This window comes from Phoenix dactylifera, unplaced genomic scaffold (genome assembly GCF_009389715.1).
Source record: "Phoenix dactylifera cultivar Barhee BC4 unplaced genomic scaffold, palm_55x_up_171113_PBpolish2nd_filt_p 000051F, whole genome shotgun sequence".
In the NCBI taxonomy this organism is placed as follows: Eukaryota; Viridiplantae; Streptophyta; class Magnoliopsida; order Arecales; family Arecaceae; genus Phoenix; species Phoenix dactylifera.
Window position 1 is genome coordinate 178,739 of NW_024067670.1, and position 26,378 is coordinate 205,116.

General features: G+C 37.4%; 2 protein-coding genes and 1 long non-coding RNA gene across 3 annotated transcripts; all 3 read left to right on the top strand.

Moving 5' to 3' along the window:
- Positions 1–345: 345 nt before the first annotated feature.
- Positions 346–6,643, top strand: LOC108511805. The gene is made up of 4 exons (XR_005507004.1): positions 346–555; positions 1,210–1,283; positions 5,392–6,187; positions 6,392–6,643. It is a non-coding gene; the product is annotated as an uncharacterized LOC108511805 (long non-coding RNA).
- Positions 6,644–10,129: 3,486 nt separating this feature from the next.
- Positions 10,130–18,498, top strand: LOC103721230 (transmembrane emp24 domain-containing protein p24delta7-like). The gene is made up of 4 exons (XM_039116109.1): positions 10,130–10,207; positions 10,307–10,537; positions 17,648–17,724; positions 18,234–18,498. Exons 1-4 carry the CDS (start codon positions 10,130–10,132, stop codon positions 18,376–18,378), a joined length of 531 nt encoding a protein of 176 aa, XP_038972037.1. The 3' UTR covers positions 18,379–18,498.
- Positions 18,499–20,134: 1,636 nt separating this feature from the next.
- LOC103721238 (pectinesterase 31-like) lies at positions 20,135–25,785 on the top strand (the record flags this gene model as incomplete). Its single annotated transcript, XM_039116077.1, has 5 exons — positions 20,135–20,443; positions 20,533–20,637; positions 20,728–20,805; positions 23,142–23,329; positions 25,402–25,785. Coding segments are annotated over 5 exons (843 nt in total), but the record flags the coding sequence as incomplete, so codon positions are not given.
- Between the last annotated feature and the right edge of the window lie 593 nt (positions 25,786–26,378).

Below are 26,378 nucleotides of genomic sequence, written 5' to 3' on the forward strand. Positions count from 1 at the left end.
CCTGGCCATCCATACCTGATAAGCTATGCATGACGCTCTAATAGCCGCAAAACGCATCTGTGGGGAGCTAGACCAACTCCGAACCTCCTCCAGGAAGCAATCCCTCCAGCTCCAAGTGCCCTTCGAGAGCCCTGACAACCTCCAAGTCCTCCTCGCCCAAACACACTGGAAGAGTACATGATCTACTGACTCGTTCACCTCACATAACGTGATACCTGCAGTTTCACCGGCCAAAGCATCTGCAGAATCCTCGCGAGCACAAATTCAGACTTCATCAGCAAACCGGTTCAATGAAAAGACCATTAATTGACCCAATGCTCCGGTTTGGTGCCCGGTCCGTTCTGGTTTCTACGGCGTAAAGAGCTGCAGGAAGAGCGACAGCCCGAAGCTAAACCTCGTTTTGACCAAAAAAAAAGCTAAACCTCGGGAAGTGATGGCGGCGTCTTTGTTCCGGCGAGTTTCGTCCCACCTGGCGCTTCTTCCTCGTCCTTTCCTTCCCTCCGTCTCTCTCGAGAATCCCTTCTCCCAGGGCTCATGGCCGTCCCCAAAAAAAAGGTAGGCCCTGCTATAGTTCTTGTGCTTTGGGTTCCCTTCTAATTATCCTTCTCCCTTGAAGTGCTGTTTTGTATAATATTGAAATATAATGGATTGTTGTTTTTGGCTGATCTCGTATACCACCTTGCCTTCCAGGTATTTGTTAAAATCCCCAGCCTAGTAATTCTTGAAACCTATGAATTAATAGCAGTGTCCATAGCTTATGTTGTCTTGGGAATGCATGTACTAGAGCTCCCAGCTGATTGATGATAAAACCTGTAGTGAATTGTTCCCCGACAAATTGTAAACTCTAGTATTCTCTTAAAATGTTAGCTTTTGCTGCATGTCTGTAGCTACTATTAGTACACTCTGTACTCCTTGTCTTCTACCTAGTTTGTTTTGCCTATTGCTGCATGCCTGAATAAATTATTTATTTGTTGCTCAACTTCTGATTTTTATTTATCGAATTACTTTTATATTTTAGTTGTTATATCTTGAATTTTGGTTGTGCTTCTTCCTTTTAGTATGGAAAATTGGCTGCGTCTTTCTGCATGGGTGTTCGCTAGTAACTTGTATGCATTTTTCCTGCAACAGTGCAGGTTTCTGGAATTCTTGTGCATATGAAAGAATTTGTAGAATGACCGGAGATTGATAACAAAGATTATTATATTGCAGGTTTCCCGCCATAAGAAGGGATTAAGGAATGGACCGAAGGCTCTGAAACCTGTTCCGGTTATTGTCCAATGCAAGTAAGAGTTCTGCTTCTCTATATTCTGTGACCTACCTTATACAGAACATGGTTCAATCATTTTGATTTGAACTGCACCTCCAACTTTGCAATAGTAAATACTATCCATGGTAACATATACAGTTAAGATATCCATCTTTAATTGGAACAAAGGATGCTCAAATTTTGTTTTCACAAGTTCTAAAGTGATCTGTAGTTGTATTTTTACTAACGGTCATGAAAATTTTTCAAGTTTTCAACCGTTCTGGGAATGTTACTGATTGAAAGTTGCACAGACCATTTACAATTTTACATTGTAGTGGTTTTGGATGAAACTGTTTGGCTTTGGGTGAAACCAACTTGTGTTTAAGTTGGTTTTATATAATACTTCACAAATTTGACCACTTAAGTTGGCCTTTGGTAATTTTTCAGTTAGTTTCTGACTGGCTTGTTTCGGCCGTTGACTAGTTCCAATTAACAAATCAGAGTCCAACTTAAAATATGAGGTTTAAGTTAAAAAAACTAAACTCGGAATATTTTCTTCATTTTCTTAGATGAGAGTGGTGTGTCATACTTATGAATGGTATATCAGGACTCCAAGAATCATTTTCCTATGATTAAAGACATGATCACGATTTTTTCTTGAAAATTTTGAAAGCATCGGAATTTCGGATCCAAGAAATTTAAGGAATTTTTGGGTTACTTTCTTTATTTCGAAAAGTTTTAAAATGGGGGATTTCATAAGCTTCAATGTAGATACATTCATTTGATTTATCAGCAAGTTAAGTCTCTTAATGAAGTAAAATTTATAGTCATTCTTATTGATATTTGATGGATTATTGTTTTGCATTTTCTTGTGATCTTCCTTGTGCCTTCTGAGTACTTTGAGAACTATGACTGCATGGAAACCCAACCAAATATTGAAGTGAGGGTGTGATTGAACCTAGGTTTCTTATATCAACACAAGAGACTAGACCGACTCACCCAGTTTGCACCCTCTCTCTCTCTCTCACACACACACACAGTTGCTTGACGCTTTAGACCTAGAATAAATATTGAGACATCTTATTTTTTTCTAGTGCTTTTAAGAACTAACAATCTCGTGCTACATTGTATCTTAGATTGTCGCTAAATGATGTGTCATATTTTTAAGCGTTTACTAGGATATTTTATTTGACTTATCTCAGTTTTCTATTTTTAATGTTTTTTCTTGTAATTTAATTATATTGGTTGTATCTTAAATATTCTGTGAGACTGAGACCATAGAAATTGTTACTATAACTATCCAAGTCTCAATCTGAGTTAGGATTGAAACTGAATTTCTGGAATATAACTCACATTATTTCCCCATTCAACATCTAATATGATATTTGAATTTAAATTATTGGATGATAAAGCCTTTTTGTTTAAGAAGTGCTTAATTATGTTGGAAAAATGTGTTGAGCCTTACTTTTGAGTGTCATATAACCAAGTATCTAAGTACTGCTTACCATCTTGTGGAGGCCTTATCATGCCAACTTTGAGTACCAACATGCAATGATACACAACACATTTAGAAAACAGAAAATGACATATTATTGTACAACATTTGAGCATTTTCCTCTTTTTAATCTAGGCCATTTTTATTTCAATCTATTACATGGAAGACCTCTTTTAAATACACTGTCATTATTTCAACCAATCTACATTAACCTAAGTCCTCACTCCGGAAGGTATTATTTGGATTTCTTGGCCCTATATAGGTATCCAAAAGCTTAACAATGTGTAACCTATGTGAGATTAAATATATGTTTGCAAGGGTCCCTCGCATACTCCCCCACTGAAGCCTTTACGTCCTCGCCAGGTTAAGAGTCTAAACTCTAAATTCTATCAATTCAAATTAGAATACAATGATTGGCCCGTGATCAGCATCAAATGGGCCCATACTGTAGTATCTCCTAGTCCACATGGGTTAGGGACCAGTTTTCTCTGATACTATTTGTAATAATACATAATTCCACTAAAAAAGGTTAGCTAGAAGGTATTATTTGGGTTTCTTGTTCCGGTATAAGTACCCAAAATCTCTCTGGTGTATAACTAATGTGGGACTAAATACACACGTACACGAGTTCTTACACCATCTTAACAAACTTGTCCTCTAGGCCATTTTTATCGCATTCTAGTGCAAAGAAGACTTGTATATGACTTGATTTGAATATGCTATCATTATTTAGGTCCATCTCCACAAACATATTGTCCTAGTTCATATTTCAGGGCAAAATGCTTGTTGCTTATGGGCCCTAGATATGTTGGAAGTCATATTGAAGGACATCACTATGGAAACTAATAGTAACAATCATACAGGATCCAAAAAGAGTGACAAACATAGAAAAACTCAAACTAATGCGAGAATGTCTTTGGAGATGTATATGTTCTCCTCCATTGGTGCCTGTCAAAAAATAAGCATGAGCATGTTTCTTATAGATCCTGATTTTGGAAAACCCACATCTCCTAGGTTCCCAGGCAAGGTAAAACATAAAACCACCATGTATGAACAGAAAAAGAGAAAAAAATGGATGCAAGGAAAAGAAAACCCATCACTTCATTCAAGAATACAAACATATGAGAATGTGCCATATGTATTAAAAAAGAGAAAGATTGAATGCAAGGAAGTCATGCTTCTTGGAAGATGTTAAGGTAAAAAAAAGAAAAGAAAGAAGAAAACCAAAACATTGTTTTACCTTTCTGAATCTAGGTTTAACTCTTTATTTGATGTTGTAGTGGCTGCCAACTGATTGGTGGAACTTCAGAATATGAAACATGCAATGATCTGGGCGAAGAGAAGGCACCTCCATACTGCCCCAAACAAAAAAGGACAGGTTTCAGGGACTACCAGGCTTAAGTAACATATTTGGGATGTGTTGCAGTACAGGTGACTTCTTACTGATATAGGATAATATACAGAGCAGATATGACATGTCAGGACCTTCTGTGCAGAGAGGTATGTGGAAGCCCACTATATTCCAGGTCCACATATCACAACTCCTTTTTATGGACAATATGAAAATATCTGATTGTCTACACAAGCTCTGAATGTCCAAGAAATGCTTGGTAAAGAAATAAAAACCCAGTGTTACTCCTATTCTGCAAATGCTAAAGAAACATAAAGTCTGCAATTGATAGGATAGATCACATTGGATTTGTGAGGTTTTTCATTTATACTATAAATACATTATATAATTCAGATCCTAGTTATATCACTAGTCACTTTATATTCATAAGTATGGATGTTTTGATTTTCTGCAAGACATACTCAGATACGAATTTATGTTTTCTATTTTTTTTTTTTAAAAAAAATGGCGATGTTTTAGGAGCGATCATGCTCAGTGTGCCTCCAATATTTTCTACTTCAATCAAGGCGGTTTTAGACTATCACATCTTGTGAAGCCTAAGAAGTCATTTGATGACTTTTAAATGCCATAGAGACTTCTTAACTCACTTTCACATCAAATACTTTGACTTGAGAACTAAGACTTCATATATGTGGTCACTGAAACTCAGATATGATGATTAGACCACCAAACTAGAAATTTCCTATCTTTTCTATCTTGTGGATTGGATCATTTCTCAAGGGTGCCACGATGTGCTATATACAGGAGCTTCATTTTAAAGAATCCCTGTCTTGATGTATCGGCACTGTCTGTATTTAAAACCACTATTCTCTAAAAGTAAGGGAGCTAGAATGGAGGAAGACTTCCATAGTACTCTGGAGGTCATCTAGGAAAGACCGAGGGACCTGACTGACCAATGGGGCCAATAGGACAGAGCAGTGGTTCAAATGAGATACCAGCAGTGTTCTGCAACAGTGGAAACTGAAGCAAAAAAGCAGTTGAATCTGGTGAGAATTCCGCAGGCAAACTGGAGAGAAACAGAATCCATATATGTGAATGTAACAGTTTCAGCAAAATTGTTAACTTTTATAGAGGTTTTCATCTTCATTAAACTAACAAGTCTTACATCTAACTGGCACAAGTTATTCTGGGTGATGTTTTATACATATTCTAGATCTTCTTGGACAGTGGTTGAAATTATCCTTTGTTAATTAACTGGTGCTGAATTGGATTATGAGGTTTATTTTATCTACCTTACAGGAGTTGCGGTCGAGTTAAGCTGCCTCACTTCTACTGCTGCAGTGGGGAGAGAGGGAGCAGTGGTCCCTCCAGTTGATAAAACAATTCTTCGTAATGATAAAAATCAGCATGCTCGATGAAATCTGAGAATCTTGACATTATCAAAACTAATATTGGAAATTTATTTTCTTGTAGCAGATAGGATATGGATGGAAGGCCTGGCATGTTACCAATAGTCCTCTTAAGCACAACTCTGCTTCAGGTTCAGAGTTGCTTCCATTAGTCATATGGATGTTCATGTGCAAATTTCTGATTTTCCATTTGAAGGGAAGATGCTCAGTGTCTCTGGCATGTTTATTATTAGTGATCATGTTTTGTGTTTCAATTTCATTTCCTGGTGTACTTGGTATAGGAATGGATGGCCATTTATCTTTGTTGTCCTCAACTTTGCTTTTCTTTTGATATTGATATCCTGGATTGTTATCACTTCCTGTTCTTTTTTCCATGGCTAGGCAACTTCTAGTTAGATGTCTTGTGAAAGAAAGGATGTAGTTCCATTCATTCAACACATGGGTAACTGTATGATCTCATGGAGCAAAGATGACCTCCGTGCTATGTGTTGCATGGTGAAGTGCTCTTCCAATTCTGGCAGCAAAGACAACTGTTACCACTGTGTACTAATAATCGGATTAAGTTGTGTTTGCAATCAAGTGAAAGCTGAATAAAGATTGATTGAGAGGTAGCACACAAAAAGTAGATGTATTGTTTAAGAGGTTTCTGGAGAGATTTTGGATGCCAGTCTTCCAAGTAGCTTGGGGTATGAGACCATGCTTGAGAGACAGTAGTTATAATTCTAAACGTGCTTATACAAATTAAATGCACTTTAAAATTCAGGGGTTTTTGATACCTAAAATATAGCAGCAAAAGTTTTTTTCAAACATGATTCCATGGATCAACCAGTATTTCTTTTGCCCACTATGTCATTGGCTAACTGGCCCATCTCTATCTTTGTTATTTGCAGAAAGAAAAAATCAATAGAGCTAAACCTGCTGGATCGGATCCCTTTTCAAATGATGTCAGCTACTAGATTTCAGATTCAGGCCTAAACGCCTGATTTCTACGCTGTATAAACTTATTGCTAAGATTATTGTCAGCATATTGAAACCTTAACTGCCTATTACTATTGCCCCAGAGCAAACAGATTTTGTTGCATCACGATCTATTTTTGATCATATTTTACTGGCACAGGAAGTTCTTCGCACTCCGGAAACTCTCTCCTTTAATGCTTTTATGGCTCAAACTAGATATGGAGAGGGATTACGATCGTATGAGATGACATTTTACAGAGGATGTCATGCATAATTTTGGTTTTCATTGAAATGGCTTATATGGATTGAGGGGTGTGTTTTTTTTCAACCTTAATAGTTTGATAGTTAATACTTTAACATTTGGTAGGTAGGTAATAATTGTTGATAATTGATAAATAGTTAGTGAACTTCTAAATAAAAAACACTTCATACCCATGATTTCAAGCTTTAACCTCTAGCAAAACAAAGCTTCTAAGCTTGCTCACAAGTGACAGATTTTCTGCAAAATTATATTGTACTACAAATTCATCTATAATATTATAATCTTTCTATTACTTCTTCTGCCATTTAAAATTTTAAACATAATTACTGAACTAATTGTTGTGCACTGCATAGCTTTAGAACTTTCCAATGCTAGCCTTTATTCCACAATCACTACAGCGAGCATACTGTATATTCACCTTCAGTTTTTTTTTTCCTTCCCGGTAAGGTTAAGCCTGCGCTCTTGACAAAGTACCAAAGCAAAAGGTTACCATTTCATATAGACAGTCTCGTTATGGAAGGACTTTATGAAGCATGCTGACCCACTGCATGTAAAATTTCAAGAGTGGATGTTGACCAATTGCTGCATGCTGACCAATCCCATTTTACCTTTTTGTGCTATAAATTCTATATAACTAGCCAAGCAGATTATCCTATTACCTGTTCATTAATTTCAAGCAGAGCCTCATTTTTATTCTCATTTGGATTGAAATTGCATTTTTTGTGCTTTATTTTTGTTTTAATGATTTTTTAGGGCATTATTGTCCAATAGTATACTCCAAATTTAGGATTTAGCATTTAATTTTGTCTTGTTCCAATCAATTAAAACTTGGTCAGATGCAAGAATCACATACCATGGCACATCTTTCTAAATCTTGGTTGTAATTTTACCAAGCCAGGCAAATTGTTTCATGCGGGTGTCATTGAAAAGCGATCCGGTTTTAGGGGTAGAATGGAATGTGTTTCACTTGGCGACTCACGATAAGGATGGAGCCCGAGATGCAATTATTTTGCAATCGCTGACATTTCTACTTCTTTTATTAGATTGTAACCTTGGGGTTTAACCCCTTGTGTCTACCAAAAATTGACTAAAACAAAAAGGATGGAGCCTGTAATGCGTACCATGATAGGGAGGCTATACACTGGACGCCAAGCATGCTCAATGGGACAGTCTGGACAGATCAACATGGAAAAAAAAACCTAGGATCATGTTCCCCATAGTTGAACACATTAAAAGGATCTTGTTTTACTCCTTTTGTCTTGGTCTAGTGTGTGATTGAACCCAGACAAAACATGTGCCTCTCAAGTTTCAAATATGTATGGTATTTCACCAGTTCAGCTGGAAAGTGATCTTCCTCCATGAATAACATGACCGGAGATCGCAAAAAAAAGCAGCAGATGACCAAACTAGAACTTGTTCTAATGTACATTTCAATTATGGAGTAGCTTAATCCAGATTTCTAGTAAATATCTTTGAATGAGAACTGCTGCCGCCCCTCCAAGATTTAGAAAGATCTTGGTTGAGAGGAAAGATCTATCTCCAAGAAGGAGGCAGATTTGGATTGCAGAATCAAGGAGATGCATGACTAGATCATGGCCCTGCAAGAGCGGAAGGACGAGGGTGAGTTTGAGGTGATGAGCGAGCCTCCCTTCACCAAAGAAATTATGGAAGAACCTTGCTTACGGAGTTCAAAGTACCTTAGTTAGAACTCTATGATGGTACTACTGATCCAATAGATCAGCTCAGGAGCTTCAAAGCTCTTATGATGTTGCAAGAAGCTTTGAAGGCTATGATATGCCGTGCCTTCCCTGATATCTAAGAAAGGTGGCACAGCTCTGGTTCTCAAGCCTTCGACTAGGCTCAATTTGCTCCTTTTGTCAGTTTGGGCGCTAATACGCTGGCCGCTTTGTCAGTAGCAGAAGATTAAAAAAAATTTCGATCAGCTTATTCGTTATCAAGCAAATGGAAGATGAGTCCCTTTGAACCTGCATCAAGGCGGCTTCCTCCTAACTCAGCTCTACAACCTCGATCGTTGATCCATGCTGAGTAGAGCTTCCTCCGCAAAAAGGAGCAGTTTGTCTTCCACCTTTCCAAGGGTGTGTTTGTCTCGCCAATTGCTAGGTTGTTGTGGTACGTCTTTAGGGTTGTTACACCATGCCAGTAGTTCATTGCGGCACGATCTTGAGTTTGTTAGGATGCGATCCTAGAAGATTTGCACTCCAACTATATATAGGTCTGAATAGTTTTCCAAAAATGGTATGGATGAAAAATCAACCTGGCTAAGAGGGACTCCGTCACTCAGCTCTCTATTTTTTCTCCTTCATTTTACATCTACAAGATCTTTACTAACATAAGCATTGGAGGGCCCAGTCAGAGCCAATCTGGCGAGCTTTCATTCTTTGCCTGTTGTTTTGCAAATCCACAGAGGCGATCCACGTCGACGTCCTAGGATCGGTAGCAACAAATCTGAATGCAAATGGTTTGGCCTTGGATATCCAAAACTCTTAATACAAAGAATTGATCTGAAATATATACAGGCATATGCACACATATGCATACTTACATATATATGTATGCGTGTATATATATATATATACATACATGCATACATACATACATACAAGAAAAAAGTCGATATATTTTGGATCCGACTTATAGACTCAATGGATCTCATGAAAAATCTTCTACCTAAACATGGAGCTCGAGCTAATCCAATCATTGGATCAATAGGGTCTGGTTTGAAATATGGACCGAAATCATCTAATGTATTCAAGTTCCGGCTAGGAGGAATCGAAAACCCAATCTAACAAGACAACATTTAACTCCAACCTAAGTCGGGGCTTATCCAGCTTGATCCAATCCCAATCAGAATCCATAATTTCTAACAAGGATGGCTATCTTGAGCTCCAACACAACCTAACTTCAATCAAAGCAACGTTAACAATCCGAAATAAAGCCCACCTATCCGTAGAACACAGCCCAACGCAAAGCACAGCTTGGATCAGGAGAGTTCTGGCTGACCCAGTCTACCATGCATGGGTTCGCGTCGCAGGAGCCAGCAGCGTATTTCATTTCCGCTGGCGTCTAGAGCTCACATTCTTAGCTGCGTCGCAGTCTTCAACTGGTTTTCGCATCTCCTCTTCGATCTCCTCCGCCGCATACCCACCGACTCCTGATCCCATCCGACTACAGGAGTGGAGAAGGAGAAAAGAAAAGAAAAGAGAACGTCCATCCTTTTGTGAATCAGGACGAGATGGGGCCTGGAATTAGAGGAGGAGGATCGGCGGGTCTCCGCTTGGCGCTGGCCCTGGCGGTGGCCTCTCTCTTGGCCTCGCCCACCCGATGCCTCTACTTCGACCTCTGATCGGGCAAACCCAAGTGCATCTCCGAGGACATCAAGCTCCACGCCATGGCCCTCGGCAAGTACAACATCGTCAACCCCGATGACTCCAGCCCCCTTCCCGACTCCCATCGCGTCACCGTTCGGGTATAATAACTAGCCCTAGTTCCATCTCTCCTCAATCCTAGATCCTATATTCTAATATGATCTGACCTATTTTCTCCGTTTTAATTCTATTATGTTTTTTATTATTTGGAATTTATTCGGATTTCGTCGCCCCATGGGAATGGCATCCACTCCGCGGATAGAGTGGAGTCTGCGAAGTTTGCTTTCACTGCGATCGAGGTTGGGGATTACTTGGCATGCTTTTGGACGCCCGACCACAAGCCGCCGACCACGGTGACGCTCGAGTTCGACTTGAGGACCGGCGTCGCCGCCAAAGACTGGACAAGTATTGCTAAGAAGGGGCACCTTGATGTAAGCAACTTATTTGATGTTTTGACAATTTTATCGGCTGGAATTATATGATTTGTCAATGATTATGTATTCTCTTGGATATATATATTGCTTTATAATCTGTTATCTGACAAAAATGTTCATGGTTGGAATTTAGGTATTAGTTGCAGGATCTTGTCATGCTATTGAATAGTTATTTTAAATTAAGATACTCCCTCATCTGCACACACGTTCGCGATCGCAAGCGTGTGCGCACACACCCACACACACAAAAGAGCATAGAAAACGAGATTGTCTTAAATAGATGAAGAAGATGATAGAAGTCACCTGATTTCCTCCTCTAGTTCAGTGAAGTTGTTTTAATATTATGCTGCCATATAACTATGGTGTACAGTGTGATATGCTGATAATGAATTGTGCCACAATCAAAGAAGTGTGATGAGATGATGCCAATTTGGCTTCCCATTCCTTGCCCTTGTTGTTTGCCGAGGGATGTTGTTAGCGGTTTGGATCTTTATCAATAATCATATTATTTCCATAGGAAGTATCATGTGGAAAATTCCATAGTTATTTGGAGTACTCATATGGGCCTATATTGTTTTATGTCTTTGATCCATATGCCTTTGTTTTATCATGGTAAATCCACAGTTCCTTTTTCTATGGTTTTGTGTGCTAGCTAGCTACTGCTGATAAATGTCAAAATTATAAGATGAACATATCATTGAAGTTAAAATGGATTATTTTAATGGGCCAATGATGGTCAGAATTAGGTTAGGTAGCATTGTAAGCTTAGTCATTGGGATGGTGATATTGCAAGATTTCTTGCATATGAATCTCAGATAAATGATGAGTATTTTGGAGTCCTCTTCTATTTTCATTTTATTGGAAGACTTTTTACAGGCAAAACTCATGTTCTATTTTGACAATGAAGTTTCTTTTAGTAGATGAATATGATCTCTTAAATCATCTAAAATAACATGGTTGTTTGGCATGATCATAGAAGATGTCTTCCTTGACTGCCTGGATAGTCTGCCTAGAAGGGGCTGCTAGGCACTTGCCTTAACTTTATACTGTGGATGCTTTTCATATTATTGGTACCATCTTCTTTTATAGCAGTTGGGATGAAAATTTGTTTGACAAACTCTAGTTTTAAGTCTGGTTCTATTCCATGTAGAGCATGCTGATTTCTTATTGGGATTGAAATCAACATGAGAATAGTTTTCAAGCAAATCCATTTTTCTAGTGAACTTGTTCTAACAAACCTGGAGAGGGTGGGGTGATGTTTGAATTAGAGCATGATGGATTGGTCTAACATAATTCAACCTAAATTTGACCTATTTTCATAAAATTTAGATTTGAATCTGCCCAATTTAATTCACCATTGTAATTAGCTGAGTTCATCAAGTGTGATGACCTTCAATCTACAAGATATGACCTACGATAGGTGGAGAGCTGAAATAAATCTCAGATCTCAAAAGTTCTACGAAATCCGAATTTATTATTTAAGCAGAAAATAAAGTAGTGGAATAATTTTGTTCTCTTGGAGGTGTAGATATACATGACCTTAGGTGAAATAGAGAATAGAAGAGAGAGACAAAGAAGAGATAGCTAGAAAGAAAGTAACAATAATATTCATTCTTATCACTAAAAGTGGTTGTATCCTCTTCTTATTGCCTTTTTAACTTATGACATAATGAGACTTACTAAATAGCAAGGACTCAAGTTCCGGTGGGATGTCCTGGGGACACTAGGATGATGGGGTACCATTCTGTGTGTCAGGACATGACTATCCTGCCAAATCCCATTCAGCAAATCTTAGGACTTCCTTTTCCCCAGGTATTTGGACAGGGCCAAACGGTGGCTCATCCTATTCCATGGAAAAATCAAGACAGACCTGTCCTACAGAATTTAAAATCTTGCTAAATTGGACTCTTCAGCTAACTAAGATGCTTCAAGATTATTCTCTCTAAGAAAAATAAAGAAAAAAGAAATGGATAAGACTTACAAATATTTCTTGACAACATGTAGGACTTGTTTTTTTATGACAAAATGTAAGACTTGTTAGAGTAGCAAATTCATATCTTTATGAGACCCCACATAGGAAAATATCAAAACCTATTCAAAACACAAAAGCAAGCAGAGGGCACCTAATAGATTTCCTATATCCAAGCAGGTGAGCAAAGACCCTATACAGTTATGTAGCTGCTGAAATCTTTGAAGCAAATTAGTTTTTAAAGTCCCCATCCAATAGTTAATTGGCTAATAGCCCTTAACCCTATCTCTAGTTTATTAGATGGAGATAAAGCAATAAAAAAATGGCATCAGTCTCTACTCATGCAAAAGTTTTTATGGTAAACATTTCTAAAAGTATGTTCATATTTACAAAGTCTTTGATAACAAAGCCAAATGTCTTCATATATCAAATTGAACTTCATATACCCATTTTTTTGCTCTAGGGTCCTGTCAAGTTTGCCTTCAATTCAAATCCATAGTTGCAATATAAATAATGTTTGATTTCTAATTCCTTTATTCAACGAATATCATATTGAAGTGATCTACAAATTTCAAATAAAACTTCTCTCCTTGTTTTAGGTAGCATCAGCTTTTACTCCCCTTTGATTGATAGCACCTCTTTCTTTCATTATTTACATTTACAAAAATGCTGCCAATAGATGCGGACATTGGCATTGCACTTATTCCTTCTGTACAAAAGGAAACATGGTTTAACTACATCATTTATCTAAAATAAAGAATATGCAAAGAGGTTATGATATAGGATGGTGCAAAGGATTTTTGAAATAGCAATTTTTGGAAGCTAGTATTGCTTTCATGTTAGGAAGGGCATCATGGAGGGTTATTTTCATGTTCTAGCAATTACTAAACAGTTAAGGATAAGGTGGAAATAAAAGCATGATATCATATTGACTGGTTGAAGTATGATAGTATAATTTAAGATATGTCTAAGCAAAAAGACAGTTTCGTATCATGTGGCATTACCAATAACTTCTAACATGGAGCAAGCTACTCTAAGGTTTAGTGATGCAGCAAGAATGAAATTCTAGCAAGAACAGAAGAGATTATATTAAAGAGAGCATAAAACTAAATTAGGAAATAGGAATGAAATGATTCTGGGTTCAAGAGCTCAAGGAATTCTCAGATCTATATTATTTTTATAAGACGGCAACAAAAGTACTTACAAAGGCTCTTAATAGACCTTTTATATCAGGTCTCTAATAACCCTAGCGTCACAACCCTTCATTACATAAGTTTTTATTATCCTATATAAAAGGTCTATTAAGAGTCTTTGTAAGTACTTTTTTTGCCTTCTAATAAAAATCATACAGATCTAAGAATTCCTTGGGATCTTGAACCTAGATTCCTTTCATTCCTAATTCAGTTTTATGCTTTCTTTGCTGTAATTTCTCTTGTTCTTGCTAGAATTCCATTCTTGCTAGGTCAAATCAACATCAAAGCCATGGCTTGATGTGAAAGAGGTAGAGGTGGTTGAGGAAATCAGGGACAATAAAGAGATTTGGCTGAGATGAGACATATGCTTGAAGATTTGTTGCGGGGTGTGCAAGCCCTTCAATAACGAGAAGGTGCGAAAGTCTGTATATAGACTCCGGAAGGTGACCATGAACCCTTAGACATATTGGAAGATAGCACCATGGATGAAGATTTAGAGGAAGAGGAAAATCCCTTATGTGATACTGGACCTATTATCAAGCAGTAGAAGGTAGATGTGAGGAGAGGTTAGTACGTGCACTTGCTTTGAATGGAGGAGTCAAAGTAGAAGTTTCTAGTTTTAATGGAAAAAATGCACGAGGAGGATTTTGGACTAGAAAGCTAGCTTAGAGACTTATTTTGAGTGGAAACCCATGGCTGAAGATTAAAAAGTGTTGTCTATGAAGCTTAAATTGAAGGGTGCTGCACTTCAGTGGTGGAAGAGGGTTGAAGAACAACGTGCCAGACAAGGAAGGCCAAAAGTTAGCACATGGGAATGCAAGAAATCTAAGCTGCATAATTTTTGCCAGCTAATTACACGGTGGAGTTATATGAGAAATTCCACTCATTAAAACAAAGAGGCATGACCGTTGAGGAAATGCACTTTCAAATTCAACAATCTCTCTATTTGGGTTGGTTTAAACGAGTCCGAAGAGCAAGTAACATCTCATTATCTTGCTAGATTAAATAAATCCATTAGAGATAAGATGGTAGTGGTTTGTTTGTTCAACCTAGAGGATGCTCAACAATATACCTTAATGGTAGGAAGGCGAGTATGGCATTATGGTTCAAGGAGGCCTTTGTTGGAAAGGATTGAGGGTGCAATACAGAGGAATTCAAGTTCTGTACAGAGTGTTTTAGAGACAAAAAACTCCAAAGATGGGCAAAAAGTTGTTGTATCGAGCCAGAAAGGCAGCAGGTATGTTGCTAACATTGACTAGGGTGAGAAGGAAAAAGAAATAGCGAAATACGATGCGCAAAACACCTTTGGTTCAAGTTTCACTAAGACAAATAGCAAGTTGCAATTATGTTATTTCTCTTGTCAGGAGAAAAAGACCCACTTCCTATGCATGCCCACAGAGAAGGGTGAATTTGGTAGAATTTGAGGAGGAAGAAGCAGCTTTTCTGCATCTAATTTTTGATGAGTACCATTATGTAGTAGATGATGTTGACATTTACCAGGTAGAAGGCAAATCTTTGATAGTGCGTCGTATGATGGCAATGCCTAGAGATGAGGAAGAAGATTGGAGAAGGCATGATATTTTTCGCAAACTTGCACCTTATAGAATACCACCACTACAGCATGCTGAAATCTAAAAACAAGTAGAGGACTTAATTGCAAGGAGTTGGTGAGTGAATGCAAGAATCCTTGTGCTGTTCCAACCTTGCTTACATCCAAAAAGAATGGCTCATGGAGAATATGTGTGGACAACCATGCCATAAACAAGATTAACATCAAGTATCAATTTCCTATATGTTGGTTCGAAGACATGCTTGATAAATTTGTTGGGTCCAAGGTATTCTCTAAAATAGATTTAAGGAGTGGGTATCATCAAATTAGGATGAGGAGTGGTGATGAATGGAAAACACAGGATGGACTTTATGAATAGCTGGTGATGTAGTCTGAATTGTCCAATACACCCAGCACCTTTACGCAAGTTAAGATAGAGGTACTTAGACCTTTCTTAGGATAATTTGTAGTCGTGTACTTTGATGATATATTCATTTATAGTTCAGCATTTGATTCATTTACGCCAAGTTATGGAGGTTCTTTGCAAGGAGAAACTCTATATCAATTTGAAGAAATGCTCTTTCTTGTTCGATGAGGTGGTGTTTCTTAGCTTCATTTTGTCAGCAGATAGCTTGAAACTGGATCCTGAGAAAGTGTGAGCTATAAAAGAGTGGCCTACACCACAATTCAAGGGAGATGTTCATGGTTTCCATGGGTTGACATCTTTTTTACAGGAGGTTTATAAGGAATTTCATCATTTGTTATGCTATTTATCATAGAGTAGATTGACCTCTTGCAAAATCCCTTGTGTAACATCACATGTTTACAAACTATGCCCTTGCGTTATTACTTATTTCTACTTCAACAGAACAAAGTATCAAGAGATTGAGAAGCTAAAGTAGAACACTTATAATATGATGGTTACAACCATTAAACTAATGACAAAAAAGGTGAACTAGAACTCGTCTTTGGTCTGTTCATGGCTGTGCCAAAGACCTTGAGTCGTATGATTTTGCTGCTGGTAGGTTATGAGGTATATTGGTCTCCATGAAATGGTTAATTGGATAAAAATAAAAGATTACTTGCAACACTTCGAGTTTTATTTGGGATACACATAAGTTAAGATGCCCACTTTATCTATCTCTTTTGATTAGTTTATTTAAATAATGGTGCTTACTCAAGCTCAAGTGGATTTTTTGTTTCAAGAGTTCTGAAGAGTTTGGATTGTATAAAGAGAAGGAGAAGATAAGGTAATAATATTGTACTGATATAGAAATCCATGATGTGGTACTTCATTTTGGAGTGTGTGATCTAGATTTGACACACCAAATGATGGGCTTAGCTTATGACTCAATTAATACACATTTAGCTTAATTCTCACTTAAGGGAGATAGGTTAAAGAAAATGAGCATGTTCTTTATCATCCAATTATAAGTGAAAGAAATAAGAGGTGATTATGAATTGGAAGAGGAGAAATGTCCCACAGTGGAGTTAAAGAATTGGAGAGTCAGAAAAAATGTGGAGGAATTTCTCATTTTTAGTTGTACAAAGTTCCAAGAGATGTCCTCTTTGCTGAAAGCTACTCAATCTTTTTACATTACCTTTTCAATATTTATGCTCTATGGACTACGATATCTTTGATGGGAGAAGGCTTTGTTGATGTCGATGACATAAAGTTGTTGAACTGATTTTTTGAAAGGTAATATGTTTGATGAAGTCGAACATTTATCTCAATTCTTTTACATTACCTTTTCAATAATTTTTTTCTATTGGCCTACCACATTTTTGATGGGAGAAGGCTTTGTTGATGATGATGAAAATAAATTTGTTTGAGTTGATTTTGTAAAAGGTAAGTTGTTGGATGAAGTTGGACATTTATCAATCCTTAACCAAGAAAATGAGCATGCAAATGATCTTTTTAAATTCTTTATCCTAGATGCCAATATAATTTCATCTTTTCTCATATTCCTGATAAGGGGCTGGGCCATAGAAGTTGCTCTTTCCTTGTTATTCTGTATCTGTCAGCATTTTGGTCCTGCATATGCCACATGATGTGAACAAAATAAAAATATCGTCATTCATTTTTATGTGGATGAAAATTTTTGGTTTCCCCCCTCCTTAGCTTTCCATAGTTCTAATCGTCAAGTACTTGAATTCCTTAAGCTTCTTGAACAATGAATGCTTTCTTTCAAAGCATGGTTTTTCATTTATGAGTTTTGTCTGTTTGACCTTTACCAGGAAGATGGTTTACAGGATGTAAAAACTGCCTCTTGTCCCTGGAAGAGAAAACTATTTCTTTATTGTGCAATGGGAAAAGCCTAATCCATAGATTCAGTTTGTTGCAAGCTGGCACCGGAATTTGCTCTAATATGTCTGTGTTATGATTTCTTTTGTAGCGCGTGGAGCTGGAGTTGTTGCAACTGAGGGATACTGTTCAGTCGATCCATGATGATATGTTCTATCTTCGTTTAAGGTAATACATATGATATTTAAACATCTCTTCAATTTGAGAAAAAGATTCTTTATTAGAGTAAAAATTTTACAAAGCTAACTGAAGCAAATGGGGGGCTATTATCAAGTCTATGCAGGACAGATCTGAGTCAGTGCAGATTATCTGTCCAGATGTGAACCAGGATGTTCTGTTGAATTTTTATGAATCAACCCTAAAACTACCCTTTCCTCTTATTTTGTCTCTAAGGGAAAGGTGGTCTATGGTGAATGGTTCTTTTCTTTTTTGATTTTAGAAGTAATTATCTCTTGATTTCGAAAGTATTTATCTCTTACGAGCAGCTTTCAATCTGTTACATTATATAAAGTTTGGCTAATTAATTCCGACTTTAAAATGCTAAATGAACTGAAAGGTTTTGTTGGTTTCATTATCAAGGCCACTTTCCCACTAGGTTGCGAAGCCCTCATCAAATATTGAGTAGCCTTGCTTGTCATTAGCATGCATTGAATTTTTGTTTCCTGATAATGTTTCAGTGAGGAAGCAATGCAGGGAATGACCAGAACGACAAATTCTAGGATGGCATGGCTAAGTTTTCTTTCACTTGCTGTATGTTTATCAGTGGCGGGCTTGCAGTTATGGCATCTAAAAAGCTTCTTTGAGAGAAGGAAGCTGCTTTAATCCTATTTTGATCACATTATGTACCAATTCATCATTGTTGTATCAGGTTGGGAAATAGTCCTGAAGGAATTTGTCTTCTTAAAAGTGGGCCTGAGAACTGCATGCATTTAACTTGCCGCATGTAGTCTTACGTATCTGGGCTAAAAGATATATGCAATCGAACCTTGGTTGCTAAGCTTGCTGACTTAACATGCCTCCTGTTCACATCTTCCAATTAATTACAGGAAATGCAAGGAGATGAGGCCTTGCAAGTGATCGAGTGCCTGATTTCGGGCATGTGTCGTTTTATGAGTTAGGCCAAGCTCTTGATTTTGCAGTCTCACATGGTGTCATTTTTTTTTTTGGGTTAAAATGCCTAGTCCAGAGTCAAAATAATCTTAATGCTTGTCAAGCGCAACAAACTTGATCTTCACCGTACAACATCATAGTAATATAATTTATATAACTTAGGGACTGTGGATTATTTTTGTTGATTTTGCGTTTTCATTACTCTACCAATTTAGCAAAATATCATAGGTGTTGAAGGTAGTGTTTATGCAAAATTTCTGTTATTCGTCCATACTTTTTATTGAAAGCCCTAAAAGATTTTATAAATATTTTTTTTTAAAATAAAAAGTTTCACCGTACATGTGCTCAGCCCAATTCATTTATTTTTTAGATTTTTGGAACTAAAAAATAGTACCAAACAGCCCCACAATTTATTCTTTTTTCTTCCAAAAAAAAAGAAAAAAATTTATTCTCCTGTTTGGAACCACATTCGAAACAAAGACATGAATATATCTTTCAATAAATTTATTACTTGAACTAGTAGCATGGTCTGAAAACCCGTAAGCGACTTATATTTTAGCACAGGCTACTTCAGTAATTAACAAAATCTCTCATTTTAGCCATTTTGAAGACCATCTTGTTATATTCATGCAACAGGACAATTCATGTGATTCTTAAAGAATTTAAGATCAAAAAAAAAAAAATGAAAACGGACTACAGTAACATGGCTCAACCTAATCAATGTACAGGACAGAAAAATTATTAAAACCTCTTCTAAACTTGCACTTCCTCAACAATATTCACAACTCTACTTCATTTCTAGAAATGTAGGATGGTGGCATCTCTTCATCCTAACAAATGTCAAACGAACAAGGCTAAAATTCAAGAAGAGAACATGCGTATGGTCCAGCTACCAAGATTGCGCGGTACTAGAGCAAAAGTTGTACCTCTTTTAACTTTTTTTAGCTTTCCATCCAAATCCATGACCATTGCGGGCTCGTTTGGTTCGCGGGAAAAGAAGGGAGGAAAGTGTGATCAACGAGAAAGTAATGAGATGTTTCTTATTTGGCTGAAGTTTTCAAAGAAGAAAGAAGTGAAAGTTGTATTCCCATTGAAATATGATTTGCATATTTTATGGAAAAGTTATTTTCTCATGTTTCACATGAGAAAGTTATTTTTTCTAATTTTCCTATGAGGCGGGAATCACTCCATTTTTACTTTTTTCCAAAAAATTCCTTCAGCATTAAAGAAGCATTAAAGAGGCATTAAAAATCTAATTTTATTAAGGACATAATAGAAATTATACATAATTTTTCTAAAAAAAATGAATGACATCAAATATAAATATTTTAAAAATTTATTATTTTTTTATGATCAACCAAATATATGCTAAAAAGCACTTTTCTGGCCTTCATGCCCATCTTTACCTTTAGCACCAGCGACAGAGAATCTGTCGGTGGGAGAGAGAAATGGCGGTGGAATTTAATCACAAGCGAAACGGAAAACTCCGACCCAGAACAACGGACGAGCGCAACAAACCAACGAGAGAGAAAGAAGAAGCAGCGGCGATGTCGCGTCGGGTGCTGAGGGTAGCGGGGACTTCCGAACCGTCCAGGAGGCGATCGGTGCAGTGCCGCAGTCGAACCGGGTGCGGACGGTGATCCAGGTGGCGCCGGGGTTCTACCGGGAGGCGGTGTACGTGCCCAAGACCAAGAACCTCATCACCCTCGCCGCCTCCCAGCCCGAGACCACCATCCTCTCCTGGGACAACACCGCCACCCGCATCAACCACCACCAGGTCTACCTCTTACCACCATCTGTTAATTTCGATCCGAAAAATTCTCTGGGCTTCAGATCGCCAACCATTAGCCTACCTTCTTCTCTTAGTCATCTCGTGCGATCGGCAAGGGGACCTTCGGATGTGGGAGCACCATTGTCGAAGGAGAAGACTTCATTGCCGAGAATATCACCTTCGAGAATTCTGCCCCCCAGGTACCAACCGCTGCCCCCTTTTGCTCCCTGGCCTCGGCTTGTCTTCTTGAATTGTACTCACCCGCATCGCATGGTGATACTCCTACGCAGGGTTCGGGGCAGGCCGTCGCGATCCGAGTGACGGCGGACCGGTGTGCCTTTTATAATTGCAGGTTTCTTGGATGGCAGGTACTGCTCTTCCCTCTTCTTAGGCAGCTTGGACCTGTTTCCTACTCTGTTTATTGCATAAAAATTGCCAGAAGTATATCACATGTGCACATCTAATTGCAATCACCTGGAATTGGGGACACCGATCTTGCGTGACTCGTCCCGACATCTAGCGATATAGACAAATGCGCAACTTATGTCTTGCTTAGGGTTTGCTATTGCTTGTGTAGATTTTTGTTGACGTGGGGCATTAAGGTTTGGATCTCCTTATCCGGGATTTCGATTTTAATTTAATTGAAGGGGGCTCTCTTTCTCTTGGTTTCTTCTATTAGTGGAGATTAGTTATATTGAATGAACTTTGAGAAAAAATAATTTTGTGATATAATCATCCAGCTGCTCCTCTGGAGGCATCACTTGTGGTAACTTATCCATTTGAAATGCCTAACTGCTCGTTCAAACAAGTGACAGGTATACAACTTTATTTAACTAATGTTAATTAATATTATGCTAGAAAGTATTGCTAAAAAGTTTGATGCAAAATGAGCAAGTGGGTTGAACAATATGAGGGCCAATTTTAATAATTTCTTGGTAGCATTATGATTTCCAGTCAAGTTATAGTAAGTGGTTTGATTTGTGAGCAATAGAAATATTTGTTCTACCTAAGCTTTTGATCTTGCAGAATTTTCTAGGTCATTTTAAGCAGTATAAATTAAATTTCATGATTTTTTTCTTTTCTCCGGATCTATCGTTTGATCTTTCATTTGATCATTTTAGTCTTGAAGATTCTCTTCAGTTTGATTGGAGTGTTGATTTGCCTATATCTACCTTTATCACCTTTACTTAGATGTCATCACTTGCAGTTTGTCCTATATTCCTCTTTGCATTGGCAGGATCTGTGCTGAGTGATTTCAAAATCGCAGTTTTCACCTTTTTTTTCTTTAAAAAAGAGGTAATCCTCTCTTGTTTGATGTCTCATTTTATGAAATGGAACGAAACACAAAGCACTACTATTACAATTAAAGATTAAAAGTTTTTGAGTCTCTGCCCCTCCTTTTTCTTCATATAGACAACTAAATATCCCTTTAACCACAATAAGACTATGTTTTCTAGGTTTCACAGAAAGCCCTTCTTGTACCTAGTTTCCTTGGTTAGAAGAGGGTTGACTAGTTTGACAATCAGTCACAAAGATCTACATGATTACATGGATTCTTCTGAACTTAGAATCACGCTCCTGGGTAACTTTGAATTGATGGGTCCAACTTGAGGGGAATGAGCGATGGCTTGATCATGGAGAAAAGACTGAAATTGCTATTACCATTCCAGCTTGGTATAAAATTATAAATCAAATTGGGTACCTTGTTTCAAAATATATGTGGTTTCACTGAGTCATTGCTGAATCAAAATTTAGAAGCATATGAATGACCTACAATTAGCATATGGGATATAAGATGAGCATCAGAGTACAAGTGCCAAGGTTTGATACATACCATGATAAGTTGATATTCCAGGGACTTGTAAGGCCTTTGCTTGATCAAAGGATACTTGCAATGCTGAAGGCCAGTGCTCAAGCTCTTTATTCTTTCTTCACACCTAATGAGAAAAACTGATAGGATAATTGCTTTGGGCATGATGATATGTGATTGAAGTTTGTGATATTTTTTCTTGGTTCTTAAAGATTGAAAGGAAAAATTTCATGAATCACTTGAGAATTTAGGTTAGCCAGCGGTTTTTTATTCTTGCTGCTCTTTCTTATATTAGACTTGGGATAAAAAAGAAGAAAAAATGGTTTCCAGCATTTCATTGTTAATAAGTTCTGTTCCACACTATCCTTACTCAACTGATATCGGTGCCAGACATGTGCATATGCATGTGATACTTTGAATTGATTATTTTGTGGTTAAGAATAAATGCATAATTCTTTTAATTATGCTATATGCACTTTCTTGTTTATTCAATTCCACCTGTTGAGCATAGGTCTCTTGAACATTATTTTGGAGAGCAATGGAATTGCATCTCATAAGATAGAAGTGTATAAATTAGTTCCTTGCCATTTAATAAAATAATAGTGTTTTTAACCACAGTGTCACCAGCGACACAGTGCCTTTTGTGTATACATTTGTCCTTTATCTCTTTCTTAATTTTGGCATATGATAGTCTAACAATTAGCCAAATTGTTTCTTTGCGGATACTTTTGAGTTCTCTCTTTATTTGAAAGCATAAGATTTGAATCTCGTCTTGGTCTCCAAACGGAAACAGCATTACATGTTTAATTGATCGTTGATGTTAACAATGCTATTAAGCTTTTTATTGACTATATACTTCGTTTGAATTTTTATATATATTTCTTCAAAATGCAGGATACCTTGTATTTGCATTATGGAAAACAATATCTGAGAGATTGTTATATTGAAGGAAGTGTGGACTTCATCTTTGGGAATGCTACTGCCCTGCTGGAACATTGTCATATCCATTGCAAGTCTGCAGGATTTGTAACTGCTCAAAGGAGGAAATCTTCCCAAGAACCAACTGGCTATGTGTTTTTAAGGTTTGTTTGCTTTCCTTCTTTTCCCGAGATTGTATTTCATTATGCATTACGATTAGTAGTTTTCACTCATTAGTTTTTTTGGTTGATAAGATATAGGAGCATTGAACGTATGCTTAATTTAATAAGTTTTTCTATAAGTGCAAATGTGCTTTTAAAATCATCAAAAAGTTTTTTCACTTTCTTACAGGCCTCAGATTTGGCTTTAAAGTTCAAACTATTGTTATTGAAACTAAAGTTTGTCGTTTCTGTAAACCCTACATGATCTCTTCATGACTGCCTATCAGCAGTTCACAGGTTATTTCCAATTAACTGTTAGTTTCGTACATCTTTTCTTGATCGAGGGGTAATTGATAATCAACATAGTCATGTTAGTCCCCCACCAATGAGTCCAAGAGTGCTACGACGATTTCCGAGTTTACGTAAGGAAGGATTAGTGGCGGGCGGCATTTTTTCTCCCGACAGTATTCAGGTCACTTTAAGATGAATGGCATCCATAAAATGTTTTAGGTTTAAGGGTTTTTGATGGTCATTGGTAGCTTAGACTCTGTGCTCTTGTTTTTGATACAACATTGTTCTATGTAAGCCCCTCTTGCTGTTCTGCAGCTTCCACTAATCAGCACCCTTAACATGTGTCAAAGAGGCTTGATAGATTATTCGAGTAGATTTGCAGTGACAGTGGATGTATGACTTAATAGGAATGATTGGCTAAAGGTCTATATGTCAGATTTATCCATTTAGCGAGTTTGTGTACTTCTATTTTTTATCTTGGCCAAGATCTCAGCCAAGATATCAGTTTGTATCAGTATCAGGTACTCGCCAATAGCTATTCTAATATGCTGGCCTGCATTATTTCAGCTGACATGGACTAATTCATCACATACATTTGTTGAGAAATCTAGTGGGGATTCCACCCCCTGGATTCAAACCCAGGACCTCTCCCATGTAGAGAGGGATGCCAACCAGCTGGACCAAGTCCATTTGGCAGTATATATCGAGCTAAGCTGATACAATATCAATATTGCTACCAGAGTTGGGCATGAGTGATGAACATGAGAGGTATTATGTATGGTTATCATCTTGCAATCTAAGTTTATTATTTATGTGATTTAATAAATTGGCATCAAATTTTGAGAGCTGCACTTATATTCTGGCTTTAACTGAAAATAACAATTGAACATAACCCATTTATTGGGGTTATGTAGCTCTCTGTTGATTACTTGATTTATGAAGTTATATTTGGTTAATACTTCTACATCTTATAATTAATATATTTACAGTGGACTTATTATTTTGTTGAATACGCCTGTTTAGGTTGATTAACATGTGCATGTTGAATGCTTTGTTTCTCACATCTAAATACAAAGCAGGAATTCTTCGATCTCGTGTAATTTATTTTTTTCCAGTTGATGTTTCTCTTTTGCTGCATAAAAGTGTTATTATGTCTATTTTGTGGTACTCACAATCAAACCGTGCAAATGTATTATTACTGGGACTGGCAGCAGTTCATAGTCATATCTTGGGCGGCCATGGGGTCCTTTTGGAAGAGTTGTTTTTGCATACACATGGATAGATTGCTGTATTAAACCTGTCGGGTGGCATAACTGGGACAAGCCTGAGAATGAGAGAAATGCCTGTTTTTATGAGTACAGCTATGTACTTCTGAGAGTATTGGGAATGGGCTTCCTACCATTCCATTTTGGCAAATTTCAATGATAATTCTGGTGTTTCCTCAAAAAAATGATAGTCTTGATGTGGTTATTTAGGGTTCCAGCTATATATTTGTTGCAACCTTGGCATTGCTCATTCTTATAGGTGCTAGAATGAACATCTCAGAACCAACAACTCGTTGAATAAACTTCTTTGGTTGACTGCCAGATTAGATAGTTTTAAAGCACCACACCAACAGTTAAGCATGATTTTTCGAAAAGGCAGTATGTTTGTTTCCTGGGGGAACAATCATTATCAGTAGTGGTTTCTTTCTGTTAGTTCTTTTGCACAGTTGCCTTACCATGAAATGCTCGGCTGCTGAAGGTAGCGGTTTTCTTATGTTCCTTCTCTAAACTTGTCCACAGATGCTTTGGGCCTGGCTGCTGCCTTTCGAACCGAGTTACATGGGCTAGAGAATTGCTCGATGAGGAAGCTGAACAGTTTCTTCTGCACTCATTTATTGACCCAGATCCGGAGAGGCCTTGGCTTGTACAGAGAATGGCAGTCAAATTACCAATATCTGCATGAAGTTATGTAAGATTCCGCAGAAGATGTGCCCTCTTTGATATGTCCACGTATGATATTTAGTCCTGTTTAACTAGTAAGATCAGGTGGAACAAACATATGCTTATTTTACTTGGAAATAGTAATTATGATTAATGTTAACCTTTTTATTATGGTGCTCAACTGGTTGAACCCATACGCTTATTTAAATTTGAATAGAGGGCATGACTGGATGATTTATAATATATTCTCTTGAGCAGAATAAAATTTGAAACATATACAGGTTTTGAGGCAAGCTTTCCTTGGGAAGCCCTTGATCATGCATTGTGCACTACTGGAATAGTATGTTGATAATTTCCATTGCTGTTGTTAGAGTCGACCTTCCTTGTGCCCTGATTAAGTTGAAGGTGTCATGGCACCTGGTCTAGCTTAACTGTATTAAAATATTCCAGACGGTCAATTGCATCGACCTGGCCTTGAATAATAGAAAACCCAGTCCTCAAGCAAGCTAGCTAGCTAGCTGATCTGGGAAGCCAAACCTCTTTTCTGAAGTATTTAGAAAGCCTGGGATTTACTAGGAAGCATTCTTTGTTCTTGGAAAATATTGCTTGCTGCTGCTTTTTGGTTAGCAAGATATTGCTCTCTCTACCACAAACTCAATGCACTGAAGATCTCTAGGATTTTAAAATGGGAAATATCCCTGTCTGTGGTCCTCTCTTCACCATGATTTCTACTAGATGCCTCAACTAAAAGCTTGTTTTAGGCATTTAGTTCCAGTGCTGATTTTGATCTTCATACAAGCTTTATTGAAGCAAGATTTCATTAGAAATCATATCGA